Below are 13,648 nucleotides of genomic sequence, written 5' to 3' on the forward strand. Positions count from 1 at the left end.
CGATTTTGTCACAAAATACATAAAATAAATCAAACATAAAAAGGCGCTCGTGAAATTACTGGGAGATGGAAAGCATTTCCCAGTCGCTGACTAGTGGCGGTTATGTAAAAAAGTACGTAGAATCTGATGGTACCATCAGTTTTCGAGTGCGGTGCCAAAAAGACACTTTCCGGCACGATTTTGTCACAAAATACATAAAATAAATTTTGTAGTTTTAAATATATTTAGAAATTTAAAAATCAATTCCTATACATAAGTGTTCATAAAACAATTTCTAGCTCCAGACTATGATTTTGTCTATACGAAGTCGACTTGTTATATTTCTGTAACTAGGATTATTTCTGAATAATTTGTTATTTTCAAAATTTACAACCGGCTTTAAGTGCCCGCTGGTTTTCCTCGAGTCCGCGCCGTATTTTATAAATACTGAAAATAGTTTTAAGTACAAATAGTTGAAAAACTTTAAAGTAGCATGCGGACGTGTTCTCTTGAAGGGAATTAATTTATTTGATCTTTGCATTTATATTATTATAATTTATATTTTAACAAAACATGCAAGATACTCGATGCAGTTTTGATTTGATAAACATATGTATTGCATGTGGTTTGTGGCTTTAACATATGACTACCATAAAAGTGCATATTCAATTCATGAAACGCGAGAAATGTGGTTTTCTTCTGGTACAGCCGATCGCCCCTGTTACCATGTAACAAATGTATGGTTGCGTTTTTGTTTAAACAAACGCAAGAAATTATACTTATGCTTGGTTCATCTCAAGATCGATTATCTTCTGTTTATTGTCCAATTCGATTTAAAACAATTGAGCAAGATACATTTTGTTGCACGTAGACATCTGCAAATCACTGATAACAATTGAAACAGTTGCAGCAATGAAAGTTGAAGTTGCGAGCGTATTATGCGCTCCGATTTGGTAATGCTTTTAACTTTTAATGAGCAGTAATTAACTTGATTTCGAATTATAAGAGTTTGATTAGGAATCGGGCACATTATTGTACAATTTTCGTCACATTTCTTAACAAACTTCTGCGTTATAATGAGTCGTTGTTAATTAGTGTGTAAATGTTATGCCAGTAGTTATCTATTCCGGTAACATTGGAAGGCGATCATGTAAATGTATAACGGAATAAGTTTAAAAATTAGGATTTGTTGGCCGGCCAAAAGAAATCAGGGCGCCGGCGACTGAACTCCAAAGCAAGACACAGAGGAAACGAAAAAACGAGTGTGTAGTGTGTCGATATGTAAGCATGTACTTTAAGTAGGTCGTGTCAATGCTGAAATTAGCAAATCCTGACCAATCCACGAAACAATGTGTTGCGCAGTTGTTTTAGTTATACTTTTGTTTGTGGTGCCCACTGTTGAATTTCAGAAATAACAAAAGCAAAACCTACACGTAGTCGAAACAATCAGTCCCTGATAAGAGTAGAGTTGAAAAATACTAATGTTTATAAATTTTTACAACAAACTGGGACGTATTATCACGCCGACTACGAATAACGACCGCCTATTAAAAGAAAAATGCAGACTGAAATTAAATGGAGCAAATCAATTTTTCACGGTGAATGTTCTGTTTTCGTTCAAAAGTCTTTAAATTCATTTGTTTTTGAAAAGCAACACTCGGAAAATGTTTTACGCTCTTTTTACGGCTTTGTTTACGTCTTGCAATAATATATTTTGCATTCGAAGGTTGCTCGTAGTTCTATGATTAAAATAATAACGTCTAAAGTATGTTAGAACACAGTTAGCACAAACAAATAAATCATTAGAATTATAATTACTTTTATTGCATTTGAATCAGTCACTCAGGGCTGCAAGTATAAATTAATAGTGCAAGACAGATAATGTAAACATAAAATGTGTATTTATAATATGCACTGAATATTACTAAGCAATGGCGATCCAACATACCGTAATGTAATCTAATCCATAAACCAAAAAGACAAATTCTAGTTATGAGTATCTGTATGGAAAATAAGCTGTGCCGCAATCTAAGAAAAATTCCTTGGAAGTGTCTCCTCGGAAAAAAAAAACCCCCGAAAAATTTCTCCTCGGAAAAAAACCCCAGAAAAATTTTTCCTCGCAAACAAATGCCCCGAAAAACGATGGCCTAAAGTTAATTCAGTATCCCATTAAAACCGACGAACCATCAACTGTTTTTTCCAATGCTTCTTTTCGATTGTTTTGTCTAAAGTTGGTTTCATTTAAATTCCCATTATTGAGATGTGCAATTGTTTTCCCGAAAATGAATTTCGCGTCGGAGTGACGATAAAATGGTCGAGTACCCGTGCATATAGCGGCTACTGTTGGCGCTGCGTTTGCTACAGCCTTGACGTAGTCGGGTTCTACAAACTTAATTGTGTGTATGTAACTAACCACGGTGCACTAAAATAATGTTGGATTGGTAATGCAGCTACAGCGCTATACATTTAATGCACTTTAGTCGTTTTAAAGCGCAATTATTGCAATAAAAATAGAAGGCCTTGCCTGGCTTTGCCACGTAATAATATCGCGTTCTCACACGAATGCCATTTAGAAACGGTATAGAAAGCATTGTTTCACCTGTTACCGCACAAACAACAACAACGGTAAACCATCCACCCACGCGATTGTCTAATAGTCGCAAGTCAAAATTTGCTAAATTCCAAAACAAAAGAGATAACGGTTACATTTAATCTCTGGAAGAAAAAGTTATAACAAACGTAGATCATAATAGTCTTATGTGTCAAGATCCCAATGGTAAAAATTGTAGTCCTTCTAAAGGACAATGGACAATTTATTGTGCATATAATAATGGTTGCGTGGTGTTCAGGCTTCAGGAAGAATTTAGAGTTTTGAACCTAACAAATTTTCGTCAAAATGCTATATGGGGTCCCTATAGACTCTTGGGGGTTATAACTGTCACCCCTTGGCGGATTCTTCATTCTTTTTTTATATGACTGTATGTTGCTGTGTGTTGAATATTAGTATAGAGACGGCTTGTTGGTTCCTGAAATAAAGAAATATTCTCTATGCTGTAACTAATCATTAGACGACTGGGCCCGCATCTGGCCTCTCTAGGCGATGTAGTAAATCCTTGTTAATTCTGTTTTATATTAGTTGCTGTCGCCTGGCATCGCGGCGTAATCCTTCTTGGTAACTAGGACGATTAAAAATGCACTAAAACAGTTAATAGTTCGTAAAAGTGGCAGCGTGATCGTAGTGACCTACGACAATGACAAAAGCGTAACGCTATGTACTTATCTCTCTTCGTACGTGTTACTGTGACGGCATATATAAGAGCTACATTACGTTTATTATTTATTTTCCATAAACAATATCTATGTATAATTATCCTCTCGTTTACATATTTAATATGTGGGCTACCACCTAATAAGTCATACTATACGATAACAGCTGAAACGCTGCATCGACAATGTTCTCTCTTCGCTTTTGTTATTTTTCTATGTGATTGAAAACGCGCTGCAAATGTTATAAATTAATAATAAATGACGGTGCCGTTATTATCGCCGACGTAGAAAGGACCAATCGGCACGTTTAGAATTGCAAGAATTTGCAATGTTGGTGTTCTTGGAAAACGGGAAAGAAAGAAAAATAAAAACAAGGCGTTTCATGACGCGGTCACGTTTTTACTGTTGTTTATGCTCAGATACGAAATGCTAGTGTAATTATAATATGTCGGTACAAAAAAATTACATTTAATTTATTGAGAATTTAATTTATCGTATCCATTGAGATGATGTGGTGCTATAGGAGAATGTAAAAAATGCCCTAGGAGTTATTAGATAGAGAAAGAGAAGAAGGGGGGTGGTGGGCACGGTGTTAAGGAAGTCCGTAAGAAGTGTAACTTGGTATTATTAGGATATCTTTTAAATAATACCTCAAGAGTTACTCTGCTACCATAACACTTGATAGTAGGTACTTGCCAAATTAAATTTGGAAAAAACAAAAGAAAGTTTCTTCACATTTTGTTCTCAGTCATTTGAAATAAATTAGTTTTCATGTTAGAAAAAAAACTTTTTACTTTTAAGTATTCACTATAAGAAATGGTTCGTAAGTGTACAAGTCCATAAAATTTGTGTGTGTGCGTGGGGTATGTATATTGTTCAGGCATTTCTGCTTTGTCACCTTTGTAATGCATAAATGCATTCGAAATGCATCAGAGAGATGATGTATATATACATGAATGCATAACATACAAGCGATTGTTATTGTTGTTTGTGTTGCATTGAATGAATTTTATTATTTGTAATTTGTTTTCGTTCTCACAAGGGACTCGGCCGTTTCTCACTTGTTTTGTAGCGTACCTACCCGATGATAAAACGGGGCCTTTGTTCTTATTGTATACACATTTATGAATAATAACGATCGCATTGCGGTACACCTTATTGTTATTACTTCTACCACTGGGCGAGTGAGTGAGTGGATGGTCTTATCGTTTTAATGCACTCTTCGTGTAATATATCAGTCTACACACCGCCCATTTTTCTTCCATGAAATCCTTCGGGATCTACAGATTCTTCCCTACGTTGTGGTCTTTCCAACTTGTGTTGCCATAAGATCTTACCGTGAACAAAATTATCAAGTAAGATTGTTTGGACCACCTTTAACCGACAAACCGTCAACGCGGTGTGGTCGGTTCTTTGGCTCGTTGTGGTCCAAAATTCTGCAATCACTCGCTGCATTTGATTGCTTAGTTGTCGTTGTGGTCACTAAAATTCTATACGTTTATCTTAATGTGCTTGTTGTTGTCAGACGTTCAAATGATGTTGCGGTTATTTTTAATCGTTGTGGTCCAACATTTGTTACGTTGTGGTTGAAATAATTTAACCAATGAAAGTATTCATGGATATCAATTGGTGTAATTGATGTGGCTGATTATTTGGCATGAGATTGGTCAAAATTGTACGTTTATTATAATCTTATCGTTGATATCAACCGTTTACATGATGATGGGTGAGCTTTTCGACTCGTTGTGGTCCAATATTTCGTGTCTTAGATGATGTCTCTGACCCCGTAACATATTGTGGTCAAACTCGGTAGGTTTATTTTAGTCTGTAAATTAATGTCAAATGCTTAAGGTGTGGGGTGGGTTTTTTAGCACGTTGTGGTCCAATATGTCGTGTGTTGTTGCGGAAATTGGAATTCGTTGATCTAAATCTATGTAGTAAATGATGTCTCTGACCCCTTAGCATATTGTGATCAAACTCGTTAGGTTTATTTTAGTCTATAAACTAACTTCAAACGGCCAAGGTACGGGGTGGGCGTTTTAGCTCGCGTTGTGATCCAATTATTGACGTCTGCGATTTGCTTCTCAAACGTCACGAAAATGACCCGTTTTTGAAGCGCATCATCACTGGGGACGAAAAATGGGTTGTATGCAACAACGTCAAACGCAAGTGGTCATGGAGCAAAAAAGATGAACCGGCTCAAACCATTTCCAAAGCCGATATTCACCAAAAAAAGGTGATGCTGTCTGTTTGGTGGGATTTTAAAGGAATCGTTTTTTTTGAGCTTTTACCGAATAACACAACGATTAATTCGGAAGTCTACTGTCATCAGCTGGACAAACTGAATGATGCACTTCAACAGAAAAGGTCAGAACTAATCAACAGGAAAGGTGTAGTGTTTCACCAAGACAACGCGAGACCTCACACAAGTTTGGTCACTCGCCAAAAGCTTTTACAGCTTGAATGGGATACAATGCTACACCCACCATATTCTCCAGACCTGGCACCATCGGATTATTATTTGTTCCGGTCACTCCAAAATTTTTTAGACGGTAAAACCTTCACCTCAAATGAGGAGGTCAAAAACCTCCTCGATCAGTTTTTTGCCAGCAAAGACCAAAAATTTTATGAGCGTGGAATTATGCTACTACCAGAAAGATGGCAAAAGGTGTTGGACCAGAACGGTCAATATATAATTTAATAAAGTATTTGTTTATTATACGAAAACTGTCTTTCATTTCCACAAAAAAAAAACGAAATGACTTTCCGAACAACCCTATAATTGATGTCTTTGACCCCTTAGCATATTGTGGTAAAACTCGTTAGGTTTATTTTAGTCAGTAAACTGACTTCAAACGCCCAAGGTACGGGGTGGGCGTTTTAGCTCTAGTTGTGGTCCAATTATTGCGCATTGTCTATAAAATCGCCAGCAAAATTGAAGTTAAGTGTAGTCAACTCCTCGACACGTTGTGGTCCAAATTGCGCCCTTATTTACACTGTGCCACGACCTTTTGTCGCGTATAACGTACACGTTATTAACGATGTGACGAGGCGCGAATTTATCCGCTGGAAGATTACAGACCATTATTAAGTCAAGTCGGGGCATCATCGCCGCTAACATCTTTTGCGAGAGACGATTCTTTATTATCGTTTACTTTCACTTCATAAGATCCAACCGGCGCGGCGGCTTATTAAAACTATATTGGACGTTGTGTGTACATGAAGCGTAATGATGATAGAAATATTTTGTGGTGTGTGTGTGTGTGTAATGTTTATTAATCTTTCTCTACTTGCGAGTCGGTTTGTGCGCGAGATATATAGGTAGGTATGCCGTCAATAAAGTCCGAGATAATTAAGGAAGTCTAATAACGGCACGTGTCTTTTCAACCAGCGCGGTTAATTATTGTGGACGTAAACCGTCTCCTATATTAAATAGAAGTTTCGTTAAGTGGCGTGCACTGATGTATTTATGACCCCATACTAACCATCCGTTAAGCGCAAAAAAAAGGAAGGTAACTGTGTAGTAGTAGTAAACGCACCGATTATACGGTTGCCTTTTTTTTGCGGTGCAAGTAGCGCCCGGTCAGTCTTAAGCTGCAGTTGCGCGCGCAACTTGCAACGGAAGCTGCGCGGCGGCGACTGTCAACTGTTATCTGAAAACCTTTTTTTTAATAAACGCGTTCTTTTACCTGCTAAAATAAGTTTGTATGCAAATAAATGTGTAACGTAATCACACACACACCTTTTTTTTTGTTTTATTCATAAGGACGACGAACTTTGCTATTATCCATCCGTACGTCGTCCTTCGCACTGTGCACAGCGCTAATCAATTATTTATTAATCATTTGTTACGCATATATGTATAGTTAGACGCAGATGTTTACGCATATGAATAAATAAAGGTAAGTTTTTGTTGCAAAAGCGAAATGCGAGCAAATCAAAGCAAGAGTTGCGGTAAATGTCTAGATGATGGCCCCCAAAGGGGGTGGGGTGGGTGGTATTGAAAGAGGAGGTCCCCCCACCACTGTACCATAAAAAGCTCGTGGCGGTCTCACTCCCATAAAAAGTTATGGGGGTTAAATGGGGGTGGCGGTAGGGGGGATCGAAAGAGGGTACGGGGGATCGAAAGAAGGTGGTAACCTGAGTAAAACCCCATAAAAATTTGCGGCGGTTTCACCCCCATTAAAAATTATGGGGGCTGAAAGTTGATTATTTTGACAGTTTTCATACACTATAATTCAAATAAAATTCAATAAAAAAATTATTTTCAAGCGGGTGGAGGTGGGGGATCGAAAGAGGGTGGTCACTTGAACAAAACCCGATAACCTAACCTAACCTACCCTATTGATAAAGATATTTAAATAATGTTTTATATAACTTTCTCAATATTTTTATGTATTTTTCATTAGTTTTACCTTTGAATATTGTTTAAGAATGACTATAATATAAATATTTACATGCCTAGAAATGTATAAAAATTGGCATATTTATTAACTTTGAACCCCCATAACTTTTTATGGGGGTGAGACCGCCACGAACTTTTTATGGTACAGTGGTGAGGGAGACCTCCTCTTTCGATCCCCCCACCATCTAGACCTTTACCAGGGTTGCATTTCTTTTGGCGCCAATATTGACCTAAAAGTCTGACAATTCGTGATGAAAGTTGAGAACGAAAAAAATCGCCCAATTCTACTTGCGGTTAGTGCTGATATGCCTGCAGCTCTCATCTCCGACACAAACTTACTTTGAACAATTCGAGAATGAATTTGTTTGCATGTTTTCTTATCAACTGACGTAACGTCAATTTTTATCGCCAGATATGAGTATCAAGCGGGCTATTTATAGATCGCAATAAGAATTTTAATCAATTGTTTCTCATTGTAATTATTCGATTGTTTCACTGACGAACTTGTTGAGGCGGCTGTTGTTGTTTTGTATTTTGTGTGCAAGGTTGAGCGGGACTTTTTTTTTTTCGAGGCACGTTGCACCTAACACATACGCGTTAGTAATTTAATTGTGGGTCGTTTTCGTCCGGCCTTCGCTTTTCGAACAAAAATGGCTTTGCTAATAGTAAACAATTGAACAATATTCATCGACTAATGCTTGTTTTATGGTATGCATTAATGCATATCATCTTCCGCCGTGGTGAGGATGGTACATGAAAAGTACCTACAACTTTTTAAAAAATTTCGAAACTATGTTATGCCCAAATCGAGGTAGACTGTTATATTTTGCCTGACTATTGAAGGCCCCCCAGCGATCTATAGGCTCATTTGTCAGTATATTTGTTAGAATTTCAACGTTGTTATAGTGCAAAACCGACTAGAAATTGTAATGTTTTAATGCCTAAACTGATTGCGAGTACACGAAGGAAAAAAGCGAAAACTCAGTCGAAGGTCTAATCATTTTACGCATTGTTGTTGTTTCAGTAGTAACGCTTACTGTCGTTGTGCGATTACGCAACGTTTCCGTGTATACGTAAGTGTGTGCGTGTGTTGTGTGTGATAAAGGAACGGATAAGGCGATATTAATAGTAAATACACGAAAGTACAATGACTCCTAGATAAGTCTACAACTGCACGGAACAATGCCGCCAATGCACGTATGTGTATTATCGGATCCGACGACAGATTTTAATTTTAAAAGTCTGTTGAAGTTCGAGGTGTATTTTTTAATTTAAATATCGCATGAATGCTTTTTGTGCCGTATGATAGATATACAGGGGCAGAAGATTAGTGTGCTTCGATTTGCAGAGATATAGCAGTATTAGCATCTAGCAAGGAGGAGTTAGAGTTAGCTTTAAATAAACTAGAAGAGGAATTGATAAAACAGTATTGTATGAAAAGGAATAAAAGTAGAAGAAAAATACTGATATGCAAGGGAAGAAAAGGTAGGGAAAGAGCGAATATAAAGATAGGAGACGAAAAATTAGAAGAAGTGGCTGAGTTTAGATATCTAGGAAGTCAGATAAGTGAGGATGGAAGGAGTAGTAGGGATATAAAGCAGAGGATAGAGCAGGGTCGTGTCGCCTTTAATAAAAAGAAGTCACTTCTATGCTCGCGAACGGTTAATTTAGAAATTCGAAAAAGGTTGTTAAAGGTGTATGTTTGGAGCACGGCATTGTACGGGTGCGAAACATGGACGGTGGGCGCGGCGGAAAAGAAAAGGTTAGAAGCGTTCGAAATGTGGTGTTATAGGCGGATGATGAGGATACCGTGGATAGAGAAGGTTAGAAATGAAGAGGTATTGGAAAGTATAGGAAAATAGATGACTCTATGGAAGTCATAAGAAATAGGCGAGATAGGTTGGTAGGACACCTTCTCAGGCATGAAGGTCTAGTCAGAGACATATTAGAGGCAGAAACGGGAGTTAGGAGGAGTACAGGTAGACTTATATTAGATTACTGTTCGCAAATAGCCAAGGATGTGGGCTGTTCTAGTTTTAGGGAAATGCGAAGTTTAGCTCAGAATAGGAAAGAGTGTCCAACCAGTCTTAGGACTGACGATCTTATGATGATGATGGTTATTTGGTATCGTGTAACCGATAATACACCTCTGCCATCATCATAAGGTCGTCAATCCTAAGACAGGTTTGACATGCACCTCCACTCGTTTCTGTCCCGGGCTAATTTTGCATATCCTTAACTATTTTTCAACGATATTCTAACCTAAATCTACTTCTACTCCTCTTAACTCCTGTTTCTATTTGTAGTATATCTCCAAAACTAGATTAAATTAACCTTTCGCAAGTATAAAAGTCTTCTTTCTGTGCTCTCGTTTGTTTTATATCTTTATTGCTCCTTCCAACCTGGATTACCCGATATTTCACGATACCGAAAAATTTTTCGATTCAATTATATATCTTGTCACTAATGGCTAATAATTAATAAATAATCAATCACACACTTCCATAAAACAATTCTGCTTCAAATAAATGAAGAAATAATTATATTATTGTCCCTAAGAGACAGTTATCGACAGGTATGAATGAGGCAGGTCTCAGATAGTAGAGTTTGTTATTACCTCCAAACGTAAAACTATAGATTAAATTACAATTACAGTAATTTGATTGATTTTTGATGAAGTTAAAAAAACTTCTTATACCTGTCTATTCCAGATATTTTACTTACCTAGTAATAGCGTCGTATTATTGTCCTTGAAAAATCGTATTATTAATTATATTATTAGGTGTGTAGTAAAAAGTAGTAGGTAATAACTGGTATTGTTCAAGAGAGATTTTGATACGTGTATGTCCAAAAGAATAACACATCGAGATCGTTACTCGGATAATAAGGATTTGTACTGTTGACGAAAACATGTTTTTTTTTTCGATTAAAAATAGAACAACGCTTGCCAAAAAATTTCCACGTGTACGTAATTCTATCAAATTCAATCGGTGTTGTAGCCAAAACACGTAAGTAATAAAAAAAGGAAAATCATTTTCATAAAACCGTAAACATTGTTATTTGTGCATGACTTTAAAAACAACAATCTCAGTTTTGTATCGGATATCAACTGAATTGTTGACTGTTTCACACAACTGACTCCTTGTATGAGTAATACATGTATTACATTTTATAATCAGTTTTTTGATGGCGTATGGGTACATATAAGAAATGGTTTCTTTCCATTAAGTTTTGCACGAATTATAATTTATTGTAAATATTGTGTGTACAAATATATCTACCACCTGGACGGATTTTACTTCTTTCATTTAAATACCACATCTGTATCTGTGTGTGTTACATAACAAAGAACTGTTTGATGCAATGTAAATTGTAAAAGTATGTGTGTACATCTATTTGTTTGCCCAAGTTCACACCTTTAATTTTACTGCTATCAATCCACTTAGGTATGTGTATACGAGGGTGGATTGATAAGTTTCCGGCCTGACCAAGAAAAACAAGGTTTTTAAAAATTTTTTTTTTTTATTTCTCAACATAATCTCCTCCAAGGCTGATACATTTCTCATAGCGGTGTTCCAGTCTATTAATGCCATCTCTATAGACTGATTCGTCAAGCTCCTCAAAATAACCATTTACAGCTTCGATTACTTCTTCATTGTCCGCAAATCTCTTACCGCCAAGCCATTTTTTGAGATTAGGGAACAGAAAATAGTCACTCGGGGCTAGGTCTGGAGAGTAAGGAGGGTGCGGCATCAATTCAAACTTTAGATCGTTGATTTTAGCCGTCGCAACGATTGACGTGTGCGCTGGTGCGTTATCGTGATGAAACAAGATTTTTTTCTTCGCCAGATGAGGTCGTTTAATTTTCACCTCGTGGCTCAAACGTTGCAATAAGTCTGCGTAGTATTGACCAGTGATAGTATTACCCTTTGCAAGGTAATCAATGTATATAATACCTCTTGCATCCCAAAAAACAGTAGCCATAACCTTGTTCGCCGAAAAAATTGTTTTTGCCTTCTTTGGAGTTGGTTCCCCTGGTCCAATCCACTGTTTAGACTGTTCTTTGGTTTCAGGAGTGTAGTGGTGGACCCACGTTTCGTCAACGGTTACGAATCGACGCAAAAATTCGCTTGGATTACGCTTATACAATGACAAATTTGCGGTAGAAATGTTTTTTCGAATCAATTTTTGGTCGACTGTTAGCAAACGCGGCACCCATCTTGCACAGAGCTTTTCCATATGCAAATGTTGGTGCAAAATATGTTGCACACGTTCATATGACATCTTACAGGTCTCAGCTATCTCACGCACTTTCAATCTGCGGTCTCCCAGCACTATTTGATGAATTTTTTCGATCATATCTGGAGTTGTGACCTCAACGGGGCGTCCTGAGCGAGGCCCATCAGAGGTGCTCACACGACCCTTTTTAAACTCGGAAACCCACTGCTTAACGGTTGAATATGACGGGGAGGATGTCCCCAGTGTTGAGTCCATCTCTTTTTTAATTTCCTTCGGCGTTAACCCCTTCAAATAAAAGTATTTGATGACAGCACGATTTTCCTGCTTTTCCATTTTTACGAAAACCACAGAGGCGTCTTGTTCAGCGTGCTGTCAAACCTACACTAGCAAGGAGATCGGGCTGAAACTATAGCTACAAGCTATCCAAGGATGGTACTATAGAATGTCACCTCAAGGTAGGCCTAGTGGCGTCATCTCTTGGTTAGGCCGGAAACTTATCAATCCACCCTCGTATATTTACGAAAATGTGTTACGCGTATGTATAATGGAGGTAAAGGGTCTTAAAATGCAGTGTCTATTAATTAAATATTTCATTTATTCCATCAATTTAACCAGTAAATACATATAAAGTTGTTAATGTTACTTATTTTTACATAAAGCAATGTTGTAAAGATTAGTCGGTTATTTTGCTAGTTACTTAAGTTATTTAAAAGTTTTGGTCAAATTGGCACAAACAAGATTAGTCTTTGGCAGTGGTAGTTACCGTAAATTATTCTAAACGTCTTCAAGTTAGCGCTTTGTCGACGTAAAACCGTACAAATTCCTCTTTCTGTATAACATCCTATTGTAACATATATTAATGAAGAAAAAAAAATTGGTTACATTTAGTGCTGGCTCAACCTTTCTTTACAGCAGACGTTGTAAATTTCAATCGAGCGCCTTAAAAATGCACTTAAAATTATGACGAGCCTTGCAAGTACTTTCAGATAAATAATATGGTATTCATGAAAAGAATAAAAACAACTGTATTTAATGTTGGACAATCAAGTAGTAAACCGTTGAAAAACAATCGACAAGATACTTACTCATTTGTTAAAAAAAAAAAGTTGAATCAAACGCATTTTCCTTTGTTGTTTTTGTGGTCACTGTTGTCGTTTCTTATGTAATTTAGGGAAAGTTGTTGATCAGTATCCTATTAGACAATTTTTTAATAGGTTGTTGCATCATCACTGGTCTATTAAATTTCATTTTTGTAACAATTTAAGTCAAGTGTAGATAATATGTCGTATTAAATTGTTTTGTCTTGTCAAAAAAAAAACTAATTTAATAGGTATTTCCGATCAGTATCTCATCGACCTGTTTAATTACAGTACCGACAAAGAACATTTTCAACGGTTATTCTTGCTTATTATATTAGAGAGATATTAATTTTTCCAAACGGTTTGTTAATTATTTATAATCGTATGGTAACTGGATATCTATATTTCATTTTAATAAATGCCTTCACTCTCGACGTGTTCGTTCCTTTAGCAAAAAGTTGTTTTTGTTTCGGATAAATCGACTAATTTAATTTATCGAATTTGTTAAGGTTAAATGCAAACGTGGCATAAATGTTTATGTGGCATGAATATTCGTTACTTTAGGACATTTGAAACATACGTTTAAAAGATAAACAGCTTTAAATTTTTATGGCCGATAGACTTTAAAATTTTCGGACTCCAATAAAGGGGACGTGAATTTTTTACAGAACATTAGAAA

The 13,648-nt window shown here is 36.6% G+C and overlaps 2 protein-coding genes across 2 annotated transcripts in view; one reads left to right on the top strand and one right to left on the bottom strand.

Annotated features, from left to right (window-relative positions):
• LOC108738553 overlaps window positions 1-113 on the bottom strand; it is a 7,483-nt gene extending 7,370 nt beyond the window's left edge. Inside the window, exon 1 of the mRNA XM_025978202.1 lies at window positions 5-113. Within this exon, the coding sequence (XP_025833987.1) occupies window positions 5-37 (33 nt within the window). The 5' untranslated portion in view covers window positions 38-113. The remainder of the gene's footprint in view (window positions 1-4) is intronic.
• LOC108738547 (headcase protein) overlaps window positions 1-13,648 on the top strand; it is a 123,006-nt gene that overhangs the window by 24,557 nt on the left and 84,801 nt on the right. The gene's annotated exons all lie outside the window — the stretch shown is intronic.

Source organism: Agrilus planipennis, unplaced genomic scaffold (genome assembly GCF_000699045.2).
Source record: "Agrilus planipennis isolate EAB-ADULT unplaced genomic scaffold, Apla_2.0 scaffold154, whole genome shotgun sequence".
Classification (NCBI taxonomy): domain Eukaryota; kingdom Metazoa; phylum Arthropoda; class Insecta; order Coleoptera; family Buprestidae; genus Agrilus; species Agrilus planipennis.